The following is a 25,450-nucleotide window of genomic DNA, read 5'->3' as shown; positions in this document are numbered from 1 at the left end:
GGGGACTGTATGGGGAACCAGGGGCACATACTCCCTGGAAAGAGCATTGCATTTGATGTCAGAAGACCTGAATTCAAATCCCAGTTGTTACTTACTATCTGTATGACCCTAGGTATATTGCTTCTCATGTGGCCTTCAGTTTTTTCATTTGTAAAATCAGGGAGTTGAATGAAATAAAGGGGTTGCATTAAATGATGTCTGAGGTCTTTCCCAGCTCCAAATCCTATGGTCTTGGGAAGTTTCCATTTTAGTTGGCTTCTGTCTGCCTGGCAATGCCTGGTGGTCTTCTTATAACAGAATCAAAGGATCATAGAATATGAGAGTTGTAAAGGCCTTCAGATAACAGTGCATAGAATGTTAGAGTTGGAAGTGATCTTAGACAATAGAACACAAATAACAGAGAAGACCACAGGCCACAGAATCTTAAAACCAAAATGGACCTTAGAGCATAGAATGTTGGTCCTGGAAGGGAGCTTATAACATAGGATGTCAGTTCTGTAAATGCCTTTAGAACATAAGATATAAGATGGAAGAGCCAGAAGGGCTCACAGACTATAGAATATAAAATGTTAGAGATGATAAGGACCTTAGGACATAGAACATAATATCTAGAGAGAACCCTAGAAATAGATTGTAAGGTGTAAAATTGTAAGGGATCATAGACTATTCATTATCACTGATGGTAAAGACCTCAAAGATCATCTATTTTCAACTTCTACCTTTTATAGATAAGGAAACAGGGACCCAGAGAAGGGAAATAACTTGCTCATCATTACAAGGTTAGTAAGTAGTAGAGTTAGGATTTGAATTTGGGTTTCTGGCTCTAAGTTCAATAGTCTTTATCCTCTCATTCTAACCTTCACCAAAGCTGCCCTTCATTGTGCTGAGCAGCCTCACTTCCCTCTGCTCACCATTCTATTCCTTCACTGCACTGCTTGAAACCCTCCTCCTCTGTCTCCCTCCAATCCACCTCTTCTCCTTCAGCAGTTTTGTAATTATTAACGTGTTATTTTTTCTCCCTTTTTGTAACCCCAGTGCTGACCATGGTATACAGTAGACACTTAACAAAGGTATATCAGAATGAATTGAATACATGCAGATGAAAACCATTCACTTCTATAGCATGCTTTCTAACATCTCATTCGATATGTAAAATGGGCATGTTAATACACTACACACAACAGCAGGGTTGTTATGAGGAGATTAGTCATGGCCAACATTTGTAATACCCTTGAAGGTTTATAAAACACTTTCCTCATAATAGGGCCATGATGTAGGTAGTAATAGAATTGTTATCTCCAAGTTATCAAGATGCACACTTAGGGCTAAGGGTGCTAGGGAGCAGGGCTGGACCTCAAAACCCAGGTCTCCAGTTTCCTGTTGCAGTATTCTTGCCCCTATACTACAAACTCCTTGAAATCTTGTACTCAAAGTGTATCTCCAATACAGACCAGTTACTAGAAATAATAGATTACTTTTGGAATTGACTTGGAATTAGGATTGAATCAACTCTCCACTCACTTCTAAACGCGTCCTGTCCACATCTTTGGGTAATCGGTTTCTCCCCCTGGTGGTCACCAGAAGCAGTTCATATGGATAGATCTGATGAGCAAGCAAGGAGAGATAGCTTATCATGGAGGATTAGGTGAGCTCTGTTGCAAGGGAGGAGGTATAAGCTTGGAAAGGAATCTCCTGCTTCCTCGGCTGGTCAAGCAGGTAGAACACCCCTCCAACCAAGCTCTGAGCTCAGGGAGGGGCTTACCTCTCTGCAGAAGGACCAGAGGTTCAACTCTTACAGATGGAGCAAGGATGGCTTAGGAAACCTTGGGGGAAGTGCTGTGCATTTGCAGTCCTATGAGCCCCTGTAATGATCCTAGAACTAGGCTGCTCATGGATCTGAATGGTGGCTATTAGAGTTCAGAGTCTCTGAATTCCAAGTTCAGAATGCTGACCTTGGAGTCAGAGGACCTGGGTTCAAATTCTACCTCTGGCATTTATTATTTGTATAAGCTTGGGGAAATTATTTTGTCTCTCTGTGCCTCAGCTTCCCGATCTGTAAATGAGGGGAGGGGATTAGATGAGAGATTCCTTATAACTTTAGGTCAGTGATCCTATGATCTAATATTCTGTTGTCCCCTAGGGAGTCCTGAAGTATCAGAATCAGAACACCTAGTCCAACTTTCTAATTTTACTAAAGAGGGAACTGAGGCCATCAGAGAGGTGACGCTCACTTGGCAATGGTCACACTCATCTGATGAGTGACAAGGTCAGGCTATGGAACTACACCATGATGTCTTTCCCATTTAATTTGCAAAGGCAGGATCCAGGGAATGCATGGTGAGTTCTGAGGGTGGAAGATAGAGGTGAAAAGAAAGGCCATCTTTGGAAGACCCTAGGAATTCCGTATTGACACCGCTATGAAGAATGGCTAGCACAGCTATTCATTGGGTAGGAGATAGCCCTGGCAATGTGGGATGGTTCTTACCTTGTACTCTGCAGAGAGAAAAGAGAGAAACAAACAGATCAGTGTGCATTACCCAACTCATTCTCACTTTGCTGCCTCATCCCTCCCCACCTTTGGCAGGTTTTGCACTAGGAAGGCTGTATCTGCTACAGAGGACTTTCCCCTCTATACCCCTCATCCTCCATTCTCCACTCCTGAGAGGCATTCAGGAGGTAACCTTTGATGTGAGGTACATCTTTCTACCCTGACACACCTCATGGGAGCCTGAGGAAGAGACTGGAGAGTACTCTTGGCAGCTAACTCAGTCCCACTGGGCTCCTGGCTTCAGAAGGAAGGGAATACATATGGACCTGGTGCTTCTCCATGTAGGAGAGGTTGGCAGGTGTCTGCAAAATGGGAATACTCTGTGCCACATTTGCCTTCAAGCAGTAGTCAGACTCTTGTTTGTGGGTTGTCTGGAAATCATTCAAAGGGGAAGAGCTGCTGGTGAGGGGCAGGACTGAGGTTGGAGGGGTCTGGGACCAGAGGGCTGGCAAGATGAGGGCAAATGAGACTCAGATGATTCAGAACTAGAGAGAATCCCAAGGATCATAGGATCAAAGTAATCTGAGGCCGGAAGGGCCTTTAGAGATTACCTAGTTTGGTCTCCTGAGCCCAAAGATTTTAAATGACTTGCCTAAGGTTGAAGAGATAGTCCCAATCCTCTTATTTTGGAATCCTCTTATTATGGAAACTAAGTTATTAAATGACTTGTCTAAAGTCACACAAGTAACACTAAAGCATCCATTTTATAGATGATAAAATTGAGACCCAAAGACATCAAGGGACTTGCCCAAGGTCACAGAGCAAGTAAAATGACAGAGTATATTTACAGCTAATAAATGTCTGAAGCAATTTTTAATCTCAGATTTTCTCAACTTGAAGTGAAGAGGTCTATCCACTAGGCCACCTAGCTTCTGTGTATACTTTGTATTTACTTTTTTTTTGTGTACAAAGTGTATTCCCAAAGTAAAAGATAAGCAACTTGAAGATAGGGTCTGGCCTATTTTTGTCTTTACATCCTCAGGGCCTGGCACTTAGTGGGATCTTAATCTGTGTTTGTAGAACAGAATTAAATTGATTATGAGAAAACAGGAGCTAGATGATTGGATGGGACAGGACTGTGGGGGCAGGCCATCTCTCAGACTATTAGCAGGGATGGAGGCTGAGTTTGTACTTAGGGAAGTACTATCTTCAGTGGAAGCAGTGATGGAGCTCCATGAACCAGTGATGAGGGCATCTCCCCTATCAGAATCCAGCTCTGCCTGACTCACCTCGCATCCCCCAATTGACGGCATTCATGCTGTCATAGTGAAAGAGATCTGCACTGGGTGTCTGCAGAGAAGAGAAACCACAAGGTTGGCTTCCTGTGATGGATCACCAGCCTCTTCCTATAGCATCCCATGCCTTCCTTATTGCACGTATGTGCTCACTCGCACACAGACACACACACAGAGAATAGTGTGACTTTTGACCCAATTTTGGGAGGTTTCTCTGCACAGTGATGCATTACCAATCATAGTCTCCCAGCTGGCCCCATGATGACTGAAAGGGGCCTTAGAGAGCATTCAATCTAACCTGGGCCTGAGGTGGATTTCTATCTCTACAACGCTTCTGACAAGGGATGGCCTTCTGGTTTCCCCTTGAAGACCTCCAGGGAAAGGGCGTCCACTGCCTCCTGAGGGAGCCCATTCCACTTTGGGATGGCTCGTCAGGCAGTCTTTGCTGACATCAAATCCATATCTGGCTTGCTGTAATATCCACCTGTTGCTCCCAATTTTGTTCCCTGGGGCCAAGCAGAACATGTCTAATCCATTTTCCACATAACAGCGCTTCAGATATTTAAAGATAGCTATCATATTCCCTCTCCCATGTCTTTTCTTCTCCAGGATAAATATCCCTTGCTCCTGTGAACAGTCCTCATATGGCATGAATATGCCTTCTTAAGGTCCAGGGCAATCATGATGAGGGACTTCTCTGCTGACAGGCCCCAGTTCTAGGGTTGTCATTCCCACATAGTCCAATCTCCTAGCCAGAGGGAATGGCTTCACACTAGGTCTCTAATTCCTTTACCATCCTTGCTGTTCTGTGTATGTGCACTAACTTGTTACTGTGCTTCCCCAAATGTGGTACCCAGAACTGGACACAGTGCACCAGATGGTCTAACCAGGGCAGAAGACAGCAGGATTCTCACATCCCTTGCCCTGGACAGTACGAATCCATGCAACCTAAGCTTCCATTAATTGTTATATCTGCCATATCATATTATTATTCACTAAACGGTTATCTATTATGCCTCTCATTTTATCCGTTTTTCCCCCTCTGGGATTCAAATGGTCTTAACTGTAATACCAAACAAACAAACAAACAAAAAAACCTCTCAGGTAAGTCTTCCTCACCCATTAGCATCCCTGTAGCATTGTCAACATTTTACTCATAAAAAACCCAAATAATAAATAAGATTTGTGAGTAATATCGGCCCCTGGGACAGATGTGACCACCTGGCATCCTTACCCTGTGAAGCCCATTTCTCCGGTAGGCAGGAAGGGAGGCTGACTTGGAGATGAGGGGATCTGAAAAGAAAACATCAGGGCTGTCACTTGTATCTTCACCTCAAAGACCCCCACCCCCCAATCTAGGGAAGACAGTGAGGAAATTCAGTCTATTAAAAATCTTCCCCATATCCTTGAGTGTAGAACTATAAACAAGGTAGGAAAAGGCCTCAAAAACTAGGCTCTTCCTTCATGTTCATAGCATCTAGAGGTGAAAGGGACATTAGTGAGCATTCCTCTAACTCCCTCCCCTCAACCTCCACTTACAGCTGAGGAGATGGAGGCTCAGAGAGGGGAGATAAGTTGCTCAATTTCATAAAGTCCATTAGAGGCTGAGTTGGGGTTTAAACCTGGGGCCTCTAAAAAGGATCATAGGATTCAGAACTGGAAGGCAGAGATTATTTACATTAGAGATTATCTACTAAACTCCCTTATTTTACAAATGAGGAAAATGAGGCCCGGGGAGGTCAAGTGGCTTGCTTTAAGGTCCCACAAATAAGTACAATATAAATATAATCTATAAATAGCAGAGTTGGGATTCAAACCCAGATCCTTTGACTCCAAATCCAGAACTTGCTTCTACCTACCTTGGCAGGGGTAAGGACAATAGGAGACTCTAAGATTCATGACCTTCTCTGTTTTAAGGGGGTCTAAGACCCAAGCTAAAGACCATGCAGCACTACCTCCACATACAAGTTGGCATTCTTGCCCCACCTCATTTATCTTCCTGTTTTGGGAATAGGCTCCCCCTTTCCCAACTCCACCTATTAGCTGTGAAAGAGAACAAACAGTAACAGTGAATGGTATCTTTTTAAGGCCCAGGGAAATTATGATAAGGGACTCAATTGTTACCAGAACTCAGTTCTAACTGACTCACCCCATGTAGGCTAATCTCCTAGCCAAAGGGGGTTGATAAATCCTAGGGTAAGATAGGATGGGAAGGTCTTTTGGTAGACCAAGGGGCAGAAACTCTACGTACCACTGTCAGCCAGGTAATGGGACCGGGGAGCTGCAATCAGAGAAAGATCAGGTCAGCACAAGGTGGCCTGCAGGGCAAGACCTATCCCACTAATAGATTTAGCCCTTGGAGTTACACTGTGTGGCTTCCCTGTGGAGTTACATACTATGTGGTACCCATATTCCCAATGACCAATTTCCAGACACTTCACCTATTGCACTATTGGCAAAGTGGGTTCCCAGGCCAGCGACCAGTGCTGAGTTGCCAACCAGTGATCAAACTATAGAAATAGTAGAGTCTACTCTTAAGCTGATTCCCTTTTGTGCCTATTCTCAGAACTATACAATATTAGGACACAGATTCTCAGAGTGGGAAGAGACATAACACAGAACATAGAATGTCAATATTGGAATGTACCTTAAAATACAGAATGTCAGAGATAAAAGGGATCACCAACACAGAGTGCCAAAGCTGAAAGGGACCTTACAGCATAGGATGTCAGAGCTCAGAGAAGGGTCCTTAGAATTTGGAATGTTAGAGCTGGGAGGGACCTCAAGACACAAAATGTCTGAGCTGGAGGAGTCCTGAGAATTTAGAATATTTGAGCTGCAATGGGCCTTAGAACACAGAATGCCAGAGTTTGGAGAGATCATAGAGCTTAGCTAGCCTAATCTCTTAATGTTATGATGGAGGAAACAGATCCAGAACAGGGAAGGGACTTGTTCAAGGTCAAATGTGGATTGAATGGCAGAGCTTGAAATCCAGTTCAGGTTCTTTGACCCTTAACCCAGTGTACTTTCCACTGCAAGACTTTATCCCTAGGTTATATTCATCCTGCTTCAAAAGTCCCATTTCTCTTGCTTTTTGAACCTTTTGCCTCTCCCATTTTCTTTTTTTGAGTAAATTGAGGCTGAAGGGTTTTTGCCCATTCTGTTAGAGTTGTCTTTTGCCTTCCCAGCAGTCTCTCAGTGTTTACTCCCCCTCTCCAATGGGTAAGATAAGGACTCAGTTTGTCATATGGGATGGAGGAAAATTACCACGTTCTCCCCCTACAGCCTTGCTGATCAGATTCTTCTTAGTGGTGGTCTTCCTAGTTCCCTCTGGTGTGTCTCTAAGACTCAAATGACGAATTGTGTGGAAAGAAGTCTATGCAAGGTTTCATTGTATTGCAAAGATCTGTGATTTCATTAGTGTAAATCTTTCTTTCACTAATGTAGTTCCCAAACCTTTCATACCATAGCATTCTATCATCATTAGTCACCGTAGCCAAAAATATCCATCGCCTTGTGGTCAGCCCCCCTAGTGATGGGTCTCGCCAAAGATAGCTACTCTGATCTTCAGTTGACAGACACAGAGATCATTGCTGAGCTGCTGGTACTCCACTAAAGTCTTATTTGAATGCCTTATTGTGGCTTGGAGATGGTTTGGGTTCTCTAAGGTTATGCCAGAAAAACACAAGCTCTGATAAACTGGAAAAGGCCCTGAAAATAGGCTTATCTATAATTTTGTATAATCTAGGTCACTGACATAATACCCACTCAAGGAATCATCAGATCAAGAATTAGAGCTAGAAGGTACCTTGGGGGTCATCTAGTATAACCTCCTCATTTTACAGAAAGGGAAACTGAGATTCAGGGAAGTTAAGTGACTTGCCCAAAGTCACACAGGTGGTAAGTGGTAGAAATGGGATTCAAACCCGGGTACTTGGACTCCATATCCAATAGTCTTTTTCCCCAAACCACACTGTCTCCTCTTAGAGTTAGGTGGTTCTAAAAGCTCTATTCTAAAGGTTCTATTCTAATATCTTCATTTTATAAATGAGGAAACCAAGACACTTATACAGCTAGGTGCTACTTAAGTAGATAGAGTATTGGACTTGGAGTCAGGAAGACCTGACTTCAAATGCTGCCTCAGATCTTTACCAGCTGTGTGATGATGGCCAAGTCATAGCTTTTCTTAGCTTCAGTTTTGTCATCTGTAAAACAGGGATGATAATGACACCTACTTCACAGGGTTGATGTATGATACCATACATAAAGAACTTTGCAAACCTTAAAGTGCTATTATGATGATGATGACGCAACTTGCCCATGGTTATCATATAGGTAGGGAGCCAAACTCAGTTCTCCTGACTCCCCATCACTGGAGGTAACTTCCTGGCCTGAGATGCAATGAATACGTGCATTTAATATGCAAAATAAATGTGAGGAACACATGGCTAGAGGGAGAAGTTGAAGAGGATCATTCAAAGCCAGAGGCTTCCAAGATCACTAAGGGAATTTTGGATGGACTAAGGATGAACCTTATATCGATGTTCAGAAAGAGGGAATGATATTCTTCACTAAGTAAGACACACTGGAATCTTGGACTAGGTGCTCAAGATAGAAGAAAGTGGCAGGCATAATATTGGACTCTTAGAGATAATTTGCTAACTCAGGAGCCAAGGTTCAAGGTGTTACTGTATTTCTTTTCCTATATCCTAAGTCCCTCCTAACTTTTGAGTGGGCCTTGGGACATCTAACTCTGAGAGTTTAAGAGAGCAGGAACCCCTCAACCCCCACCCCTCTTGCCCTTACAGCCATTGAGGGAAGTCTCATAGCCAGCAGTGTGCAAGGCTTCTCTGCTGCTGGTAGAGCTCCGGGGAGGGGTCCAGGGATCTGCATAGGAACTGGAGCGAGCCTTCATCTCCTCCTTCAGAATCAGCCGTCCAATCCCACTCTGGATCTGGGAGGGAGCAAGGGGAGAAGAAGGAAGAGGGAGGAGGATAAGAGAAAGGAGGGGAGGAGAGAGATAGAAAAGAAACAGGAGGGAAAGAGAGAAGGGAACAAAGTAGGGAAGGAGAGAGAGAGAGAGAGAGAGAGAGAGAGAGAGAGAGAGAGAGGGAGTAGGAAAGCAATAGAGAGGGAGAATGGAAGAGAGAATTGGGCATCAGTAAAGGGAAAAGGGGAGAAGAGAAGAGAGAGTAGGGAAAGAGAGGGAGAAGAGAAGAGGTAGTAGGGAAGCAAGAGAGACAGAGACATGTTGAAAAGAGGGAGAGAAAGAGAGGGAGAGGAGGAAGAGGAAAGAGAAAAGGGAGAAAGGGGAAAGAATAAAGGATAAGAGGGCATACATTTTACATTGGCATGGGGCATGGATGCCACTTCCTGCTTGGGAACTATTGCTGGTTATCTTTTCCATTAAGAGATCCAAGAACTGTGGTCTGAAACTCACACTCCTGGACCAAAGGCCCAAAATAGAATTTACATTTTATTTTGCACAAATCTTCCTGTTGAGTTTCAAAATAAAGACGAATTACAGCAACTGACTACAATACTGTCTTCCCTCCATTCCCATCCACTTGTTTCTTGAAAGAATAGTTTCAAATCTAGAAAAACTCAAGCCCCACTGTTCAGGAAGTCATTCCAAGTTACTGAAACTTGGTTCCCACAAAGATATGCTCAGGAAGGAGGGAATGAACCCCAGGCCAGAGTCCTTAACCAGTCAAGGGTCCTGTGAATAAAGTACTTAGGACAAAATAAAATGCAAGTTCTTCTTATTAACACATAAATTAATAATGAAAAAATGATGAATCTTGAGTAAAATGACCAAGATTTTATGGTTCTTATTTTTTACCTAATTGTGAGATCTAGGGCAAATCATTTTCCATCTCAAAGCCTCACTTTTCTCCTTTCTAAAATAGGGATAATAACACTTCATATCATCCACCTTACAGGGATGCACCTGAACAACATTTTGAAGTGTAAAAAGCTTATTAATGACCACACAAAGGTCCTATATACCAGATTCTCAGGAGTCTAAAAGAAATTCATTCAGTCTATGTCATACATAGAAACCTGAAGACTAATGATTTAGCTGTGAGTGAAGACTGTTAGCTTAAGATTCAAGATTTTAGACTGACCTGACACAAAGATGATGAAAAATAGGCTTTATTTTAACAGTGGTATTGTGTGACATGTTATATGGTAGAACTAATTACAGTCAACATTCAGGGTTACAAAAGGGGAAAATAAGCACAGAGAAAGAAAGAAGGCTTCTCTTATGTGATTGGAGGGCATCCATCAGTCCTACTTCCCAACTGAAGGTCTAAGGCTGCTTCTTCTTGCTTTCAGAGAGACAAAAGCACCTGGCATACAGAATCTCTTGTGCAGGTTTGGACTTTCTGAATCCAGAACTTCTTTATAGAAGTGTTTTCAATGTGGTAGAAGCCCTTGGTGGGTCATGGGGAGCTGGGGCCTTCTCAGGGGGTTTCTCATGCCCTTGAGTCTTCCCCTCTTACCTGATGACTAGCCAAGCTCCTGAGCTCCCCCTTCCCCAACTTGGAGACCTAATGGAGGCAGGTGTCACAGCAGCTCAGGGGGTATCTAAGTTTATCTAAGAGAACTGTCCCTCTTAGTGAGTGTTTGAAGCTCACAACCCTGTGGTCTAAACTTGAAGGAAGTTTTGGAAGTGATTTGCTCAAGGTCACACAGGTAGTTAAGTAGGAGACCAAGAATCTGAACGCAGGTGCTCTGGTTCCAATTCCAATACTATTTCCACCACACCATGCTGCTTCACAGATGATGAGGGGATACCAGCAAAGAATAAGAAATACAGAACCAAGGATACAATAGGATATTGATCAGACTGGTCTCAACTGATTGGAGGACAAGGAATGAGGTAAGGTCAGATGTCCAGTTCCATTTTTCCTCAGTTCTCCAGGGCTTGAGATTCTCTACCTAAGAGAAACATTGGCCTACAGTCCATGCAGGGCCAATGGAAGCTGCCCACAATGGTGTTACAGTGTGCTCACAGATCAATGAGGCAAAGTGTTGCTCACCTTATGCAGACCGCGGTCAAAATCATCCTCTTCTCCTCCGGCTGAGAACCTCCGGGCTCGGGGCACTGGCAGGGGACAGAGGCAGGGTAAATTCCATGAGCGTCTCCACCAGGGTACACTCAGCCTTCCAGGGCCCATCTAAACAAGGTTGCCTAACCATGGCCATTTCCCATCTCCACATTGAAAAGGGCCAACATGGGTTCGAGAATTGAGAGGGATCATCTGGAATGCTTCAAGAGACAATTCTCCCTTTGAGGAGGGTGGGAAAGAGTGGCTCATGAAGCAAAGCATTCTGGTCAAGGTCTGTCTGAATGCCACTGGCTTTCCAATGGCTACTCTCTGTTGTACAAACTCTCTGTGCTATCCTACTGCCATGTGACTAGAATGACTTCCTTACCTTTCTTTACCTGGTGAATTTCTACCCATCTTTTAAAGTTCAACTAACATGCTACCCTACACTGCTATAATGAGCTCTTCTTGGGCCCTGGTTAAGTACCATAAAATGCGTAAGGTGTCAGGGGAGATGGAGAGCCCAGGGCATGGAGGTCACTGCCAAGAGAGAAAGTTAGACAGAACTGGAGGTCACCTAGGATATGGCTGCAGGTCAAGAGGAAGCAAATCATCAGGTAATTTCCTATTTAAACTTTTTTCTTGCTCTCTAGGTGCTAAGCTTAGGTGCTTCTACCTGTCGAAGGAGGACAGCACTGTCAGCCCTCTAAATTTCAGCACCTCAGAGTGCTGCCTAGTACAAAGTACAAGTCCTTCTGCCCTAGTTATGTCTCTGCTTCCCTATTCCCTTTCCAATCTGCCCCCAATCTCCCAACAACCTTTCTCTGCCTTAAGCCTCACCTAGTATTTTGTCCAACTTCCCCAATACACATCCTATGAAGAGGCAGCCCTTCTCAACACCAAGGCCAATCTCTCTCCATGTACAAGTAGATTCCATTCCATTTCCTTTTCTCCTGCAGATTGCCCCCATAATCATCCCTACTCTTGCACTCTTCTCTAATCTCTCCCTATTTACTGACTGTTTCTCTACGGCCTATAAACATACAGAGAATGTCCTCTATCCTCAAAAAACTTTCACTTGATTCATCTGACAGCTATCATCCTATATCTCTTCTCTTTTGTGGCTAAATTCCTTTTGAAGTTATCTACAATTGATGCTCCACTTCGTTTTCTTTCACTTTTTTCTTTCTATAATCTGGCTTCCAGCCTCATCATTCAACTGAAATTGCTCTCTCCAAAGTGACTAATGATCTCTTAGTTGTAAGATACACCAGCTTTTTCTCATCTTCACTTCTCTTGAATTCTCTGCAGCCATCAATGCTGTCAATCACACTCTTCTCCTTGATACTCTTCGCTTTCTAAGTTTATGTTTGATGTTCAAAGCCCTTCATAACCTGCTCCTCCTCCCACACCCCACCCCAACTTTTCCAGGCTTCTTACCCTATACACCCTCACTTTGGCCCCCATATACTATGCAACCCAGTGATCCTTGCTTCCTCACTGTTCCTCAAGCAAGATACTCTATCTCCTGGCTCTGAATGTATCTTCTCTTTCACTTTTATGGCCTAAGAAGAATGTACAAGATTGCTGTATATAAATGGGCATTTTTACTTATCGTCCCTCATGCCTGGCATGCTCTCCCACATCTCTGCCTCCTGGCTCCTCTGGCTTCCTTCAAGTCTCAGCTAAATTTTCATCTTTTATAAAAAGCCTTTCCTGATCCCCTTTAATTCTAATGCCTTCCTTCTTTTAATTATTTTTAATTTATCCTGTCTGTGTCTTGTTTGTACATAGTTTGCATATTGTCTCCCCCATTAGATTGTGAGCTCCTTGAGGGCAAAGACTAGCTTTTGTTTTTCTTTGTATTTCTAGTGTTTATCACAGTGCCTGGCATGTGGTAGCTTTATAAATGCTCATTTACTGGTTGACTGACTGACTAGTGTTAGGGGAGAAATAGCTCCTCTTTGAGTTTGCTTGGTGGGTAGCTGCTACCAAATACATATAAATTATTTGCTACAATGAAGAAAACATGGAGGTGAAAACCTAGGTTTTATTATTATGTCCAAGCCTAAGTTCAGGCCTCAGAGGAAACCTGAACCACTATGAGAATTCTGACAAGGCTTTTTAAAGGAAAAATTGCATCAGAGTGACAAAGAAATAATTCATTTACATATTGCAATCTCATACATTCTTCTTAGGCCATAAAAAGTTAAAGAGAAGATAGATCCATAATCCTATACTTTCTTCAATGTCATAAAAGATGAACAAACTCAGTTACACAGTCATGATTTCACACATCCCCTAAGGAAACAAAACTTGTCAAACAAACTGTATAAGTAAACTAAGTCAGGTTACAGATTAAACTACATTTAGAGGATTCACAAATAGGCTGATCAAGGAAGAAGATTTACATGTCTCCAAGGAGTCAGGGACGGTTGAGATTCTTTCTATAGCTTCTTATATAAGAATGTTTAAGGCTGTAAGTAACTTTTCACATCCCATGGGATAGGTTTTGGTGAGATGAGGTTAATATTAACCAAAAGTTGCAGGAAGAATAAAAGGAAATAAAAAATTCCCATTACACTACTGTTTTTGCATTATAGTTATCTGTATTTTTGTTTCACCTCTCTCCTAAACTGTAAGCTTCACAAGGACAAGGATCAAGCATTATTTAAATTTTCTATCTCCCCCGGGTGTCTAGTTAAGTTCTCTGAACATAGCAATCATTTAAGAATATTTCTTATTGTTAGACTGCTCCCCCACCTGCCTTTAGGTGAACTATGGAAAGTTTTGAGCTTTGATTGTGGTGCCTCTGTGTTACTGTTGAATTAATATTCTCCCCTTTGCCCTGGATCACTCTGTGATCAGCTTCATGGAGACTGAGAAGTATGGAGCTCCAGCCGTAGCCACCTATCATCTGGCTAAAATAGGGAGGGTGGTTGAAAGGAAGTGAAATGTCCATCCCTAAGCTCTCACTGTAGGACTTAGAGGGTCTCTAGGGACTGAGTTGAAAAAAAGTAGGAGAAAGAAATGGGGAGAAATAAGATTGGGTCAATTATACATATATACAATGAATATTTATTAAGTACTTCATGTGTTTAGAACATTGTGCTGGGCACTAGGGAAAGTACAAAGTTAAGATTAGAGAGTCCCTGCCTTCATAGGGTTTACCACCCTGGAAGACAGGGTGAGACATAAGTATAATCAGAAATGTATCTCAGCCCTGAATATCTATCTTGCTTTGCTATATTCATTTATTTGATGAGATTTTTGTTTATTTTCTCTGCATCTGTCCCTTCCTTCTCCACTCCCACAAGTCCAAGTTTTCACCTCTTCCTGACTAGTCTGTTTTATTAACCTCCTAATTGGTATCCCTACCTCCAATTTCTCCCTTCTCCAATCTGTCCCCTATCTCACTATAAACTTCCTAATTCATAGCTCTGATAATGTCATTCCCCTGCTCAATTCCCTACCCACTATAGCCTAAAGTCCAATAACCTTAGCTTGTAATCTAAGGCCCTTCACAATCTTATTCTAACTTACATTTTCAGATTTATTTGAGCTGGAAAAATTTTAGGATTCATTTGGTCCACTCTCTTCACTTTACTTATGTGGCTACTGAGACCCATAGAAGGTCAGTAACTCATCTCAGGCCACACAGGTAAGAAATAGCTGAGCTAGGCTTCCATGATTCTCCTTTATACATCCTATGTCTCATAGGATAACTGACTGTTTCTTGATCTTGTCTTACCCTTTCTTGTATAGTGTATATTAGAATGCTTTGCTTCCCTTATTTCTCTCATGTCCCAGCTAAAATTCCATCTTTGCAAGAAGCCTTTTCTCATCTCCCTTACTGTTAATGCCTTAATTATCTCCAGTTTATGTTGTCTATATCTTGTTTGTACATAATTGTTTTCATATTGTCTTCTCCATTAGATTGAGAGCTCCTTGAGGGCAGGGACAGTGGGTTTTTTGCCTTTCTTTGTATCCCCAGTGTCTGGCACATATAAAGCACTTAATAAATGCTCATTGGCTTCATTTAGAATGCACTCAGTCTTCATCTTCACCTTGTGAAATTTTCTTTTTTTTTTCCAGGGCCTCGTTGAGGTGCCACTGTCTTCATGAAGACTTCACTGATCTCTCTAGGCTGAAAGTGATTTCTTCCTTCTCAAATTTCTTGTAGCCCTTTGTTGGATCTCTATTGTTCTTATCCCCATTCTTCCTGGGATCATGTCTATTTATGTACAGGTCAGTCTCCTTTAGATTATTAACTGCTTAAGGACAAGGACTGTGGTAGTTTTTTGTTCATTTGTTTGAATTTTTGCATTCTTGGCAAAGAATGGGCCTATATGGGACCCAGCCCATAGTACTTGCCTAATAAATAGTTATTGAATTGAATTATCTGATTCCCCAAAAGGAAGGGACCTCTCCCTCACGGCACTTTGTACTCACTCTCTGCTTTGTATTACTGATGTATATCTTACCTCTTCTCTAAGATTGTCATCTCCCTAAGGATAGAGACTAAATTTTAGCTAAACTTTGTGTTTGCTCAGTACAGAGAAATTGCCTAAGAAATGTTTGTTGAAACAGTTCCTGATCTGGAGGCTTCCCTGATGTCCAAGAGTAGACTGGAACAGTTTCTTTTTTCTTGACTTGAGGGGAGCCTGCTGTGGGCAGGCAGCACTTGTCTCCCTTTTCCTCTCCTCCCATGTATGCACTGGACCACCTAGCATGGAGTGCCTGCATCAAAGAAGGCTCTATGAGCAAAGCAGAATTTCAGTAGTTCAAAAGAGAAGTGAGATGTGCAAATTTAGAGACATCTTCCCAAATGTTCATCCGGATGATTTGTGCCCCACTTGTAGTACAGCCTTCTGAGCTCATATTGTTCTGATCAGCCACAGTTGGACACACTGTATTTTGACCCCAACATAGCAATGCCATTTTGGTCCTCTTCGGGTAAGAAGGACAACAACCAACCTCTCCTCCTCTCCCTTCCAGGCTGAGCCACCTACCTTTGGGGGAGCTGTGGTAGGTCCAGAACTCAGATTCTGAGCCATAGTAGAGGTCTGGGGAGTAGGCTGGAGCATACTTGGAGGACTGGGTGATATCTTCACTGGTTTTGCTTTTCGTTGCTGCCAATGATTTGCCTGTAGAGGTGCCCACAGGACAGGAAGCTCAGGAGGGTTGTGGGGGAGGGGGTGGTTTATCTAATCAAAGGCTAGAGGAAATCTTCTTGACATAAAACAAATGAAGGCCTTGGGTAGTCTGCAGTTATTCAAGCATTGCCCCCTCAAAATCCCCAGCCCCAGCCCCCTACAATGACATCAGGGTCACAGGGACAAGAGAAGAAGGAAGATGGAGAGGGACAGTTACTCTCAGTCTGGCCTCTGACTAGGGCTAAAAATGGTTCCCATGTGTCAGCCTAGTGGCTGAGATAAGTTTTATTTTTTCTCTAATATATATTCATAGTTCTGTTCCAGCTCTGACATTCTATATTCTGGGTCTTTCTACCTTTGACATTCTATGATTTAGGTTCCTGCTAGCTCTGACATTCTATGTGCTCCAGTCCTTCCTCATTCCCATTCTATGGTCTAAAGGCCCTTCAAATTCTGACATTCTATGCTATAAGGTCTTTTCCAACTCTGATAATTCTACTTTCTAAAGTCCCCTCTAGTTCCATATTCTAAGGTCCCTCCTATTTCTATGATCCTAACTGGTTTCTAGGTAAAGACTAAGATCTGCATAAAACCATGAAATTGATGATGGGTATAGTTACTTACAACACAAGTGGTGCAGTAGAGGTCAGAAGAGGTGGTGCCATGCAACCCAGGGCAGATCAAAGCCAGTAGAAAAAAACAAAACAAAACAAATACAAGAGATATCATTATCATTACAGGACAGAGAATGCTACAGTCACAGAAACTGAGACCGCTTAGACCAAGAGCCACCAACATGCTCATGCACTGATCTTTGCATGCTCTTTTCCCTTCCACCCCAGGGTTCCAGATGAACCTCCTGTCTCAGTTTCTAGCCCAAATCTTCACCTTCATCATATTTTCCCTCTTCAATCTTAAGGTTATTCTATCAACCTATTCTATGACCTTTAACTTTATTCTAAAGCTAGAGTATCTTTGGTTTGACAGGTTCTGTTCTTCAGTTTGGGGGCTGATACAGTCTGGATTTCCTCCCTCCAGAGGATGGGTAAGGATGGTGGAGACATGTAGACAGAAATAGCTGAAATGACTGATGAGTCCATTAAGTATAGCCAGACGTATCTGACCTATTTCTGATTGGTATATTCAGAGGTGGTCTGGGTCTACTTACATTGGATTGGTGCATTTGTAAAATGCTCGGTCTTTTTGTCTACCTCAATATAAAACTTTACAGACTCTGCCTGCTCTGGGCTACACAGAAGCAGCCTGCATAATTCTGTGCAGGGCTAGTCATCTGTGTTTATGTGTATAGCTTCATTTCCTTAAACTAGAAACAACCTTGGGATCTGGGTGGCTGTGAGTTAGTCAGGATCTATGTTTCCTCAACATTTTTTAACCACAAGATTGATTTGTATATTATCAAGAAACCTATGAGACTGTACTATACAGATGGTTTTGTGCATTGCTGTGGCCAAAAAAAAAATCATCACCTGGTGGCCAACCTCCTGGTCATAAGTCTCTCTATACTTATCTAGGCTGGTCCTCAAATAGCAGACACACAATCCATCACCTTACTTATGTATCCCTGTACTGTATTAGTAATAATGTTATATTTATTATGCAGCATGTCCTTAAAGTCTTAGGGCAATATGAAGCTTTAATAATTTCAAAAGTCAAAATGCTAAAAACCTATGAAAATATCATTTGAAAGTTTATTTAAATTTCTTTCATACTTATTTAATTTTGTGAATTTTGAATAATATATTTTTAATTTTAACCAGGTGGGCACGCTGTCCTTCTGCAGGATGTATATTTTACTATGGGACACTTTTTGGATGACAATTTCACAGACTGGTATATCAGTAGATAAGGTCCCTTTGCCTGACCACTTCAGTCACCTGATTTATCTCCATTAGTCTTTTTATTGTAGGGTCATGTCAAAACTGTCATGTATACATCAAAACTTCATTCTTTGGATGATCTTAAGGCTAGGGTTACAAGTGCAATGCTTTCAGTCACAAAACAGTAGCTGATGAAAGTTTTTACAAAGTTTGAAAACTGACTAAAGCCACGTATAGCACAATATGATGGTTATGTTGAATTTTAATAAGAAATATTTCAATATTAAAAAAGTAATTCACCTTTCAAGTATTGTGTTTTTTGGAAGTTTGAAGCATTTATGCTTTTGAAGTTATTAAAACTTAAAACTGTACTAAGGCTTTTGGGGTACCTTGTATATTTATAGATGATATTATTATTATTATTAATAATAACTTATATTCATATAGCACTTGACCCATACTTGATTCTTATGATAACTCAAAGCAGGTAAGTACAAAGACTTTTAATCCTCATTTTATAGGCTGGAAGACTGAGGCTTGCTGAGAGAAGAGAGACTTATCTGAGGTCACACAGCCAGCAAGTCACAGAATAACAGAATCTTAGAGCTTAAAGTGACCTCGGTGGTCACCCTATTCAACCTGAATCTTAAGAGAATATCTTTTACAACCTCCCTGACAATTTGCCAAAAAAAGATATTGATATTTGTATAGATAGTGTTTCAGGGTTTACAAAGTGCTCCCTTCACAACAACTCTTGCGAATTAGATCCTGAAAGCACAATTATTATTATTACAGTTTTGTGGAATGGGAAATTAAGGCACGGAGTAGTTGATTTGCACTACAGTGACAGGATTTGAGCCAGTTTTTTGAATCCTGGAACAATGCTTTTCTTATTATACCTGACTACTTCCTATAAGGTGCCTTTTAAAGAACTCTAGTGCCCAGAAGCCCATTATTTCTAATGACTTTAGACACCTTCTATCCATCATACAGGGAGAGGCTGCAGTGTGCATCTTCTCATGTTCCATCTTAAAAGTTTCTGCCAACCATACCCTGACATACGGATGTGCTGCCCAGCCTTCCTAAATGAAAGACTCGTAATGGACCCTGACTCCGTACAGGCCAGGGCTCACACAGAGATGTGTCTTTTCACAGAGAAAGACAGAATTTTAGGCTTCAAACCATGCTGGAGACTTCAGAGGAATCTTCTTGGCTCTCCTGAAGTTGCACATTATTTCCCCTATTTTTCCCAAATGTCATCTGAGAAATGGGCCATAAGGAACAACCACATAGGGCTAGGTGAGACCTTGGAGATCATCTAGGCAAGGGGTTCTTAACCTTTTTTGTGTGTCATGGATCCCTTTGGCTCTCTGTTGAAGCCTGTGGGTCTTCAGAATAATGTTTTTAAGTAATTGAAATAAATTACTTTGTTAGAAGTTACTGCAAATAAAGGTGTAATTTTTTTTCCCCATTCAAGTTTAAGGACCCCTTAAAATCTACCTATGGATTTTAGGTGGAGAATGCTTGATCTAGTCCAACCTACTCATCTTACAGATGAGGAAACTGAGGCCCAGAAAGGGAAAGCGATTGACAGAAAGCGATATCACACAAGCAGTAATAGCAGAGCAGGGATTCAAACCCAGCACTCCTGCTTCAGGGACTATCCACTGAGCTGCCTTTGAGCTCATTCCCTTTCTTGGGCTGTAGCCGTTCTGAGGCATTCTGGTAACTGCTTGAGCTCCAGCTAGATGTTCATCGCTCCCTGTTAGACACAAGAAGTAGAATAGAATATAAACTCCCAGAAGCCAGGGAACTATTTTGTTTTTGTCTTTCTACCTATAGCACCTAGTGTTGTGCCTGGCACATAACAGGTGCTTATAAACACTTGTTGATTTATACCTATCATGAAGTGTTGGAATTTGAATTCTAATTCAGATTTCCTGGCTCCAGGTCCAGTACTCATTTCACTAAAGTGCATTAAACTAATTTACCAATAACAATATTTGTAAATTATTAAATATTTCAGAGCTTCCCTGGCTCTACATACTTGAAATATTCCACTCCTCCATAACTATTTCCATGGGTCATTTCACCTGCCTTAGCTTTTCTCACAAAGCCACCACCCTAGTTTAGGCCTTCATTGCAACTCATCTGGATAAACTGAATAGCCTCCTCATTGGTATCCCAACTTCCAACCTCTCCCCTCTCCAAGCCATTCTCCACACACCTGCCAAATTTATATTCCTAAAACACAAGTCTGTTGCTCTCTCTCCCCTATTTCAAAAAGCTTCAGTGACTCCCTACTGATAAAAATTGTTGTTTAGTTTTGTCTGACTCTTCATGACCCCAGTTTTTTTTTTGGCAAAGATACTGCAGTAGTTTGCCATTTCTTTCTTCAGTTCATTTTACAGATGAAGAAACTGAGGTAAAGAGGGTTAAGTAACATGTGCAGAGTCACACTGCTAGTGTCTGAGGCCAGATTTGAACTCAGGAAAATGAATTTTCCTGATTCCAGGACCTGAGCTCTATCCACTGTGCAACCTAGCTGCCTCCCTGATAAAAATCCCAAACTCCTTAACCTAGTATTTAAAATACTTCACAATCTGGTTCCTAACTAGCCTTTTCTGCCTTATTTCACATTACTCCCCTTCACATTAGCTATTTTCCACTCAAATTGACCTACTATCTCAACATGCCATCTCTCATTTCCATGGTTTTGCATATATCCATGTGTGGAATGAGATGCCTCCTCATCTCCTCTCAGAAAGCTTAGCTTCCTTCAAGATTAGCAATTATATGGTACAATGGATAGGGCACTGACTAGATGAGTTCAAATACTGCTTCATGTTTATACTAGCTATCCAAGTCATGTGATCTTTTGGCTTCAGTTTCCTCATCTATAAAATTGGGGATAATAACAGCACCTACTTCAAAGGGTTGTTGTGAGAATCAAATGAGATAACATTTCCTTTGCAAACCTTAAAGCACTATAGAAATTCTAGTTAGTATTATTATGAAGGTTTAGTTCAAGGAATAACTCCTATAAGGCCTTTCCTTTCTCTCCTAGTTGTTAGTGCCACCCCTTTATATATTTGTCAGTCTATCTATCTGTCTATCTATCTATCTATCTACCTACCTATCCACCTATCCATCCATCCATCCCTCCATCTGTCTATCTATCTATCTATCTATCTATCTATCTATCTATCTATCTATCTATCTATCTATCTATCTAATGCTGTGTCCTCTCCTTCACCAATGTTAGCTGCCCTAGGTCAGGGACTCAGATTTGATTTTGTTTTTTTGGTTTCTGTATCTTCATTACTATAACACTTTACCTTACACATAGTAAGAATTTAATGTGTTTGCATTGTATTGAATTTAAAGTATTTTATAAACCTTAAAGCAACCTATAAATATGCATACTTTTTTATTTGGAGGGAGGGGCATTAGTGCAAATTTCCTTGCCCCATCTTCCCAAACCACAGCTGAATCCAGTATCCTTTAGCTGCCCCTCCAGAAACCTCTCTAGTCCACTGGCTTCCCAAAGACCATACCATGTCTTTTGTAGATGGGGGGTTTCCGGTAGATGTTGCTTTCTCCAGCAGCTGCCCATTGATGGAGGTAGAGTTGATGAGAAAGGAGAAAAGGAGGAAAAGGACAAAGGAAGAAGCACAAGTCAATTTGTCTGAACAGAGAGATCTACTTGATCACCTGAACTAAGGGTCCACCATCTCTTCCTCTTGGGGAGACTTCTTCCAAAATCAAATTCCTAACCTTGTTTCAAGCAACAATCAAATAAGGAAGAAGACTGTGGGGGTGTAGGGTGGGGAGGGGAGAGGAGGAGCGATGGGTTCATCGGAGTATGTCAGACAGTGATGGAACATACCTTAGGCCCTGGAGGGTGGAGATGGAGGCCCAAGGTGTGGAGTGAACATGCATAGCGTAAACCCCATGCAGAATGAATGCATCAGTTAAGATATCCACTGCCCTTTCCCCATGCCCACAGCTCATTCTGCTCTAGGACCCTGTATTCTGGGTTTATCACTAACATTTCATTCCTACACCACCCCATGCTGTCCTCCACTGTTGGTTTTGGAGTAGAGGTATGGATTTGATGGGGCTAAGAAGGGTCCCAGGGAGAATAGGGAGGGATAGACCCAGTGGTGTGCTGGTATAATTAGTAATTAGCTCTGAAAATGTGACTCACTTTCAAGTTTGATCATCATTATTAACATATTGTCCATCACTTTCTTAAATCTAATCTCTAGCCAATCAACAGAACAATAAGTCAAGCCCTGATTTATAGTGTTTGCCAATTCCTGAGTTTTAAATGCTCACACTGAAAATTTAACAACATGTTCTTGTGAGCTGGTAAAAGCTGGCTCTAGCACACCCCTAGATAGGCTCATCCCAAGTTCTGAGATGGAAAAGGGGAGGCATGTGGTTAGTGAGTGAGGTTACTCTTGAGGTATTAGTGGAGCTGTCCAAGCTGAACTAAGAAGCTTGTCCAAGGCCACAGGGTGCCAAGCTTCATGGAGATGTTGACCTGGGGAAGGCTGGCAGCCAGTGGGAGGCCAAACTTCTTAGAGCTGGAAAGGACTTCAGAGGGCTTCAAGTCCAATCTCTCGCTTAGGCATCTCTCTGTGGCCTTCATGACAATGTGTCATCAATCCTCAGCTTAAGCTCTTCCTGTCCAAGATTACTGTCTCCTAAGATATCTGTTCTATGTGCAACAGCTCTTCTTGTTGGGAGATTTTTCATATTGAGCTGAAAACTCCCTCCCCTCAAGTAAAACCCACTGTTGCTCCCTTCGCCCTCTACGGCCCCACAGAATGCTTCTTTCATAGGATATCCCTTCAGATAGTCAGTGATCTCTGTCCCCTAAATCTTCTCTTCTCTTGGACAGACATTCCCAATTGCTTTAGCTATTCTTCCTGTGATATGGTTTGTAGTGCCCTTCCTGTTCTAGTGAAGTTAGCTGGGCTAAGGGTGAAGACTGAGACTGAGTGTCTGTCACATATGAGTTTAAAGGGAAAGAATAGGGAAGGATATGGGTAATCCCAGGCCTGATTAAGGTAAGAAAGGCTTCCTTGGCTTGGCAGGGCTACTGCCAGGAAAACACGGAATCTCATGAAGACCCCACTGAGCATGCACCCGGGCCAGGGCTTCCACAGCCCGCCTACCTGGAACATGAAAGTGCTTGGGAGCTTGGTAAGAGGTTGGAGTGGAGGACCTCACGTCTAACTGGCTATGGTAGGGTGAGCTCCGCCCACTCTCTGCACCTGGAGGGCAGAGGCCCAGGAGAGCCACAGGGGTCACAGAAGAAAAGAGAGGCACAGAGAGAACGAATAGGCATTAAGTCAGCAGGTGGTTAGATAAGCCGTGAACTGGTAGGGGGAGGTGTGGGCATGGTGACACAGAAATGGTGAGGACATTCCTTGGGGAACAAACAAAGGCATTTCTATTCCCCAAGTCCAGCTGCAGAGCAAGAAAGCATGATTTCTCTTCCATGCATGTTGTCCAAGGAAACAGGTCTGACTCTGTTTCCGTGTACAGGCCGATGACCCTAGTCATGCTCACCATGGAATATTCATCAACTCTGAGAGGTGGCTAAGACTTGTAGCCCCCTTCTTTTGATCCCTAACCCCATCCCATTGATTGCCACCCCCCCCCCGCCAGCCATCGCTAGGATCTTTAATACCAAATATATGCAGGTCTGTGACCAAGCTATCTTTGTAATTTATTGGAATAGTATTATTATAGATGACAAGTTGCATCAATCCCTGAATGAAGGAGAGTCAAATGACCCAGGCAAAGAGGCAGTCAGGATCCCAAGAAACTTGAAAGTAGGATGTGTCCTCAAAGAGATGAAACTGTACTATAGATTTTAAAACAGATTAATAGCTTAAGGCCCAGGAAGCAGGAGTCTGGATATCATCAGAGGCTGTGAGGGATCTGGGAAAGTGATAGGGATCAGGGAAAGAGAACAGGGGTCTTGAAAAAAAGAACAGGGAAAAAATTTTTAAAAACTTAAAAAACAAAACAAACAAACATACAAAAAAAAACAGGGACAAGGGAAAGAGAACAGGGTCCAGGGAAAGAAAACTTATCTTTCAAATCAAAAGGAATATTGGTCTGAGGTTCTGGGCCCATGGCCTCTGATCATGCCCCTAAGGTTCTGACCAGAGTCCCATGGCAAGTCTGGAGGGACATTTAACTTAGGTCTAGACAGATTTTTTTGTTTTTTTGTGAACCATTCTGTAAACCATTCAATCACTGCACTTGGCAGATTAATGTTTTGTAGCACTAAGTATGCTTATCCCCAGGTATACAGACTCTACTAATAGGCTTGGCTTCCCCGTCAAATCCAGTTTGTATTAAACTTGAATATAGTCTATTAATCATTGAATCTCATAATCAGAAAGGACCTCAGAAGATATTCAGTTGAGCCCCAAACTCAGGAGAGATCCCCTCCAACATGATTAGCAAGTGGTCATCTAATCTTTACTCGAAGACCTTCAGGGAACTCATTACCTTGGGAGATAGCCCATTCCACTGTGGGGAAATTTTAATTGTTAGGAGATTTTCCTAATGTTGGCTCACAATATTCTTTCCTTTAAATTATCCCACAATCCTCCCAGTTTTTTGTCTTTTTGGATCAAACAGAAAAAAAAATTCCTCTTTACATGGAAGCCTTTCAGATATTTGAAGACAGTAATCATGTATTCATTCATAGCTCTCTTCTTCAGGATAAAAGTTCTTTCTAGGGTGTACCTAAACATTTTTTTCTTTCCCAATAGGTGTAATTTTATGCCAATACTCTATATATTGGGGGTGATCTGTACTTCAAGACAAGTATTGCAAAGATCTGTGATTTCATCAACATGGACAAGACAACATGGCAGCCCCTTCCACACTTGAGGAGATTTATTTGAAAATAAATCATCCCCAGGTGACTAAACTTTTGATGATGAGACATTCTGCACTTAGCTAGGCTGGTTCTAGGTGACAAGACAAACAGTCCATTGCCAGGCCCATCCTTGGAGCCTCCTCAGCTTAGTTGGACAGTCCAGAGCTTGTGGTGCACTTCCCCAGCTTTTGAGAGCCTTGAAACTCCTCCATGCTTTTGTGGAGAAGGACCTTAGTGGTGGACCCAGTCCAAAACAGTCTATTAAGTATAACTCGAGTCCACAGTTCATAACTCTAGAGATGGAAGAGACCTTCTTGTAGGTCATTTAGTACAACCCCCTCATTTTATAAATGAGGAAACTGAGGCCCAAAGAACTTAAGTGGCTTGTCCAACACCACACAGATAGTAGGTGGTAGAGCTAGGATTAAAACTCAGGATTCCAAGCTCAACATTCCAACCAAGTTCAGTGTTCTGTCCACTGTACCCAATGCCTACTTACATTTTTCCCGCTTACTGATAAACCCTTTTACAAAGCATGCTTGGGTCAGAAAATGTGTCTTGGAGGAAATGACAAGGGCAAATGAGCAGATCCTAGCATCAGGATATTTGGCCATGGTAGTAGAGTTTTTGAGGGACAGGGCCAATGAGCAGAATGTGAGGCTTCCAATTGCCTAGAGTTCAAGTGAAGAACGACAGTATCAATCT

At 42.2% G+C, this 25,450-nt stretch overlaps 1 protein-coding gene across 3 annotated transcripts in view; it reads right to left on the bottom strand.

Annotated features, from left to right (window-relative positions):
- The window catches only part of ABLIM3 (actin binding LIM protein family member 3), a 170,803-nt gene that overhangs the window by 2,748 nt on the left and 142,605 nt on the right, over positions 1 to 25,450 (bottom strand). For 2 of the 3 annotated variants that reach the window (XM_027841881.1, XM_027841883.1), the window contains 10 exons: positions 21,390 to 21,440; positions 19,472 to 19,594; positions 15,851 to 15,970; positions 10,830 to 10,894; positions 8,590 to 8,737; positions 6,035 to 6,064; positions 5,018 to 5,076; positions 3,778 to 3,838; positions 2,486 to 2,493; positions 1,522 to 1,602 (listed from right to left, as the gene is read on the bottom strand). In XM_027841881.1, coding sequence (XP_027697682.1) covers positions 1,522 to 1,602; positions 2,486 to 2,493; positions 3,778 to 3,838; positions 5,018 to 5,076; positions 6,035 to 6,064; positions 8,590 to 8,737; positions 10,830 to 10,894; positions 15,851 to 15,970; positions 19,472 to 19,594; positions 21,390 to 21,440 — 746 coding nt within the window. The remainder of the gene's footprint in view (positions 1 to 1,521; positions 1,603 to 2,485; positions 2,494 to 3,777; positions 3,839 to 5,017; positions 5,077 to 6,034; positions 6,065 to 8,589; positions 8,738 to 10,829; positions 10,895 to 15,850; positions 15,971 to 19,471; positions 19,595 to 21,389; positions 21,441 to 25,450) is intronic. The other variant, XM_027841882.1, reaches the window with a different exon arrangement.

This window comes from Vombatus ursinus, unplaced genomic scaffold (genome assembly GCF_900497805.2).
Source record: "Vombatus ursinus unplaced genomic scaffold, bare-nosed wombat genome assembly UNPS02014863.1, whole genome shotgun sequence".
In the NCBI taxonomy this organism is placed as follows: Eukaryota; Metazoa; Chordata; class Mammalia; order Diprotodontia; family Vombatidae; genus Vombatus; species Vombatus ursinus.
Note: the sequence above shows the minus strand (reverse complement) of the source record. Positions and strands in the feature narration are given on the sequence as shown.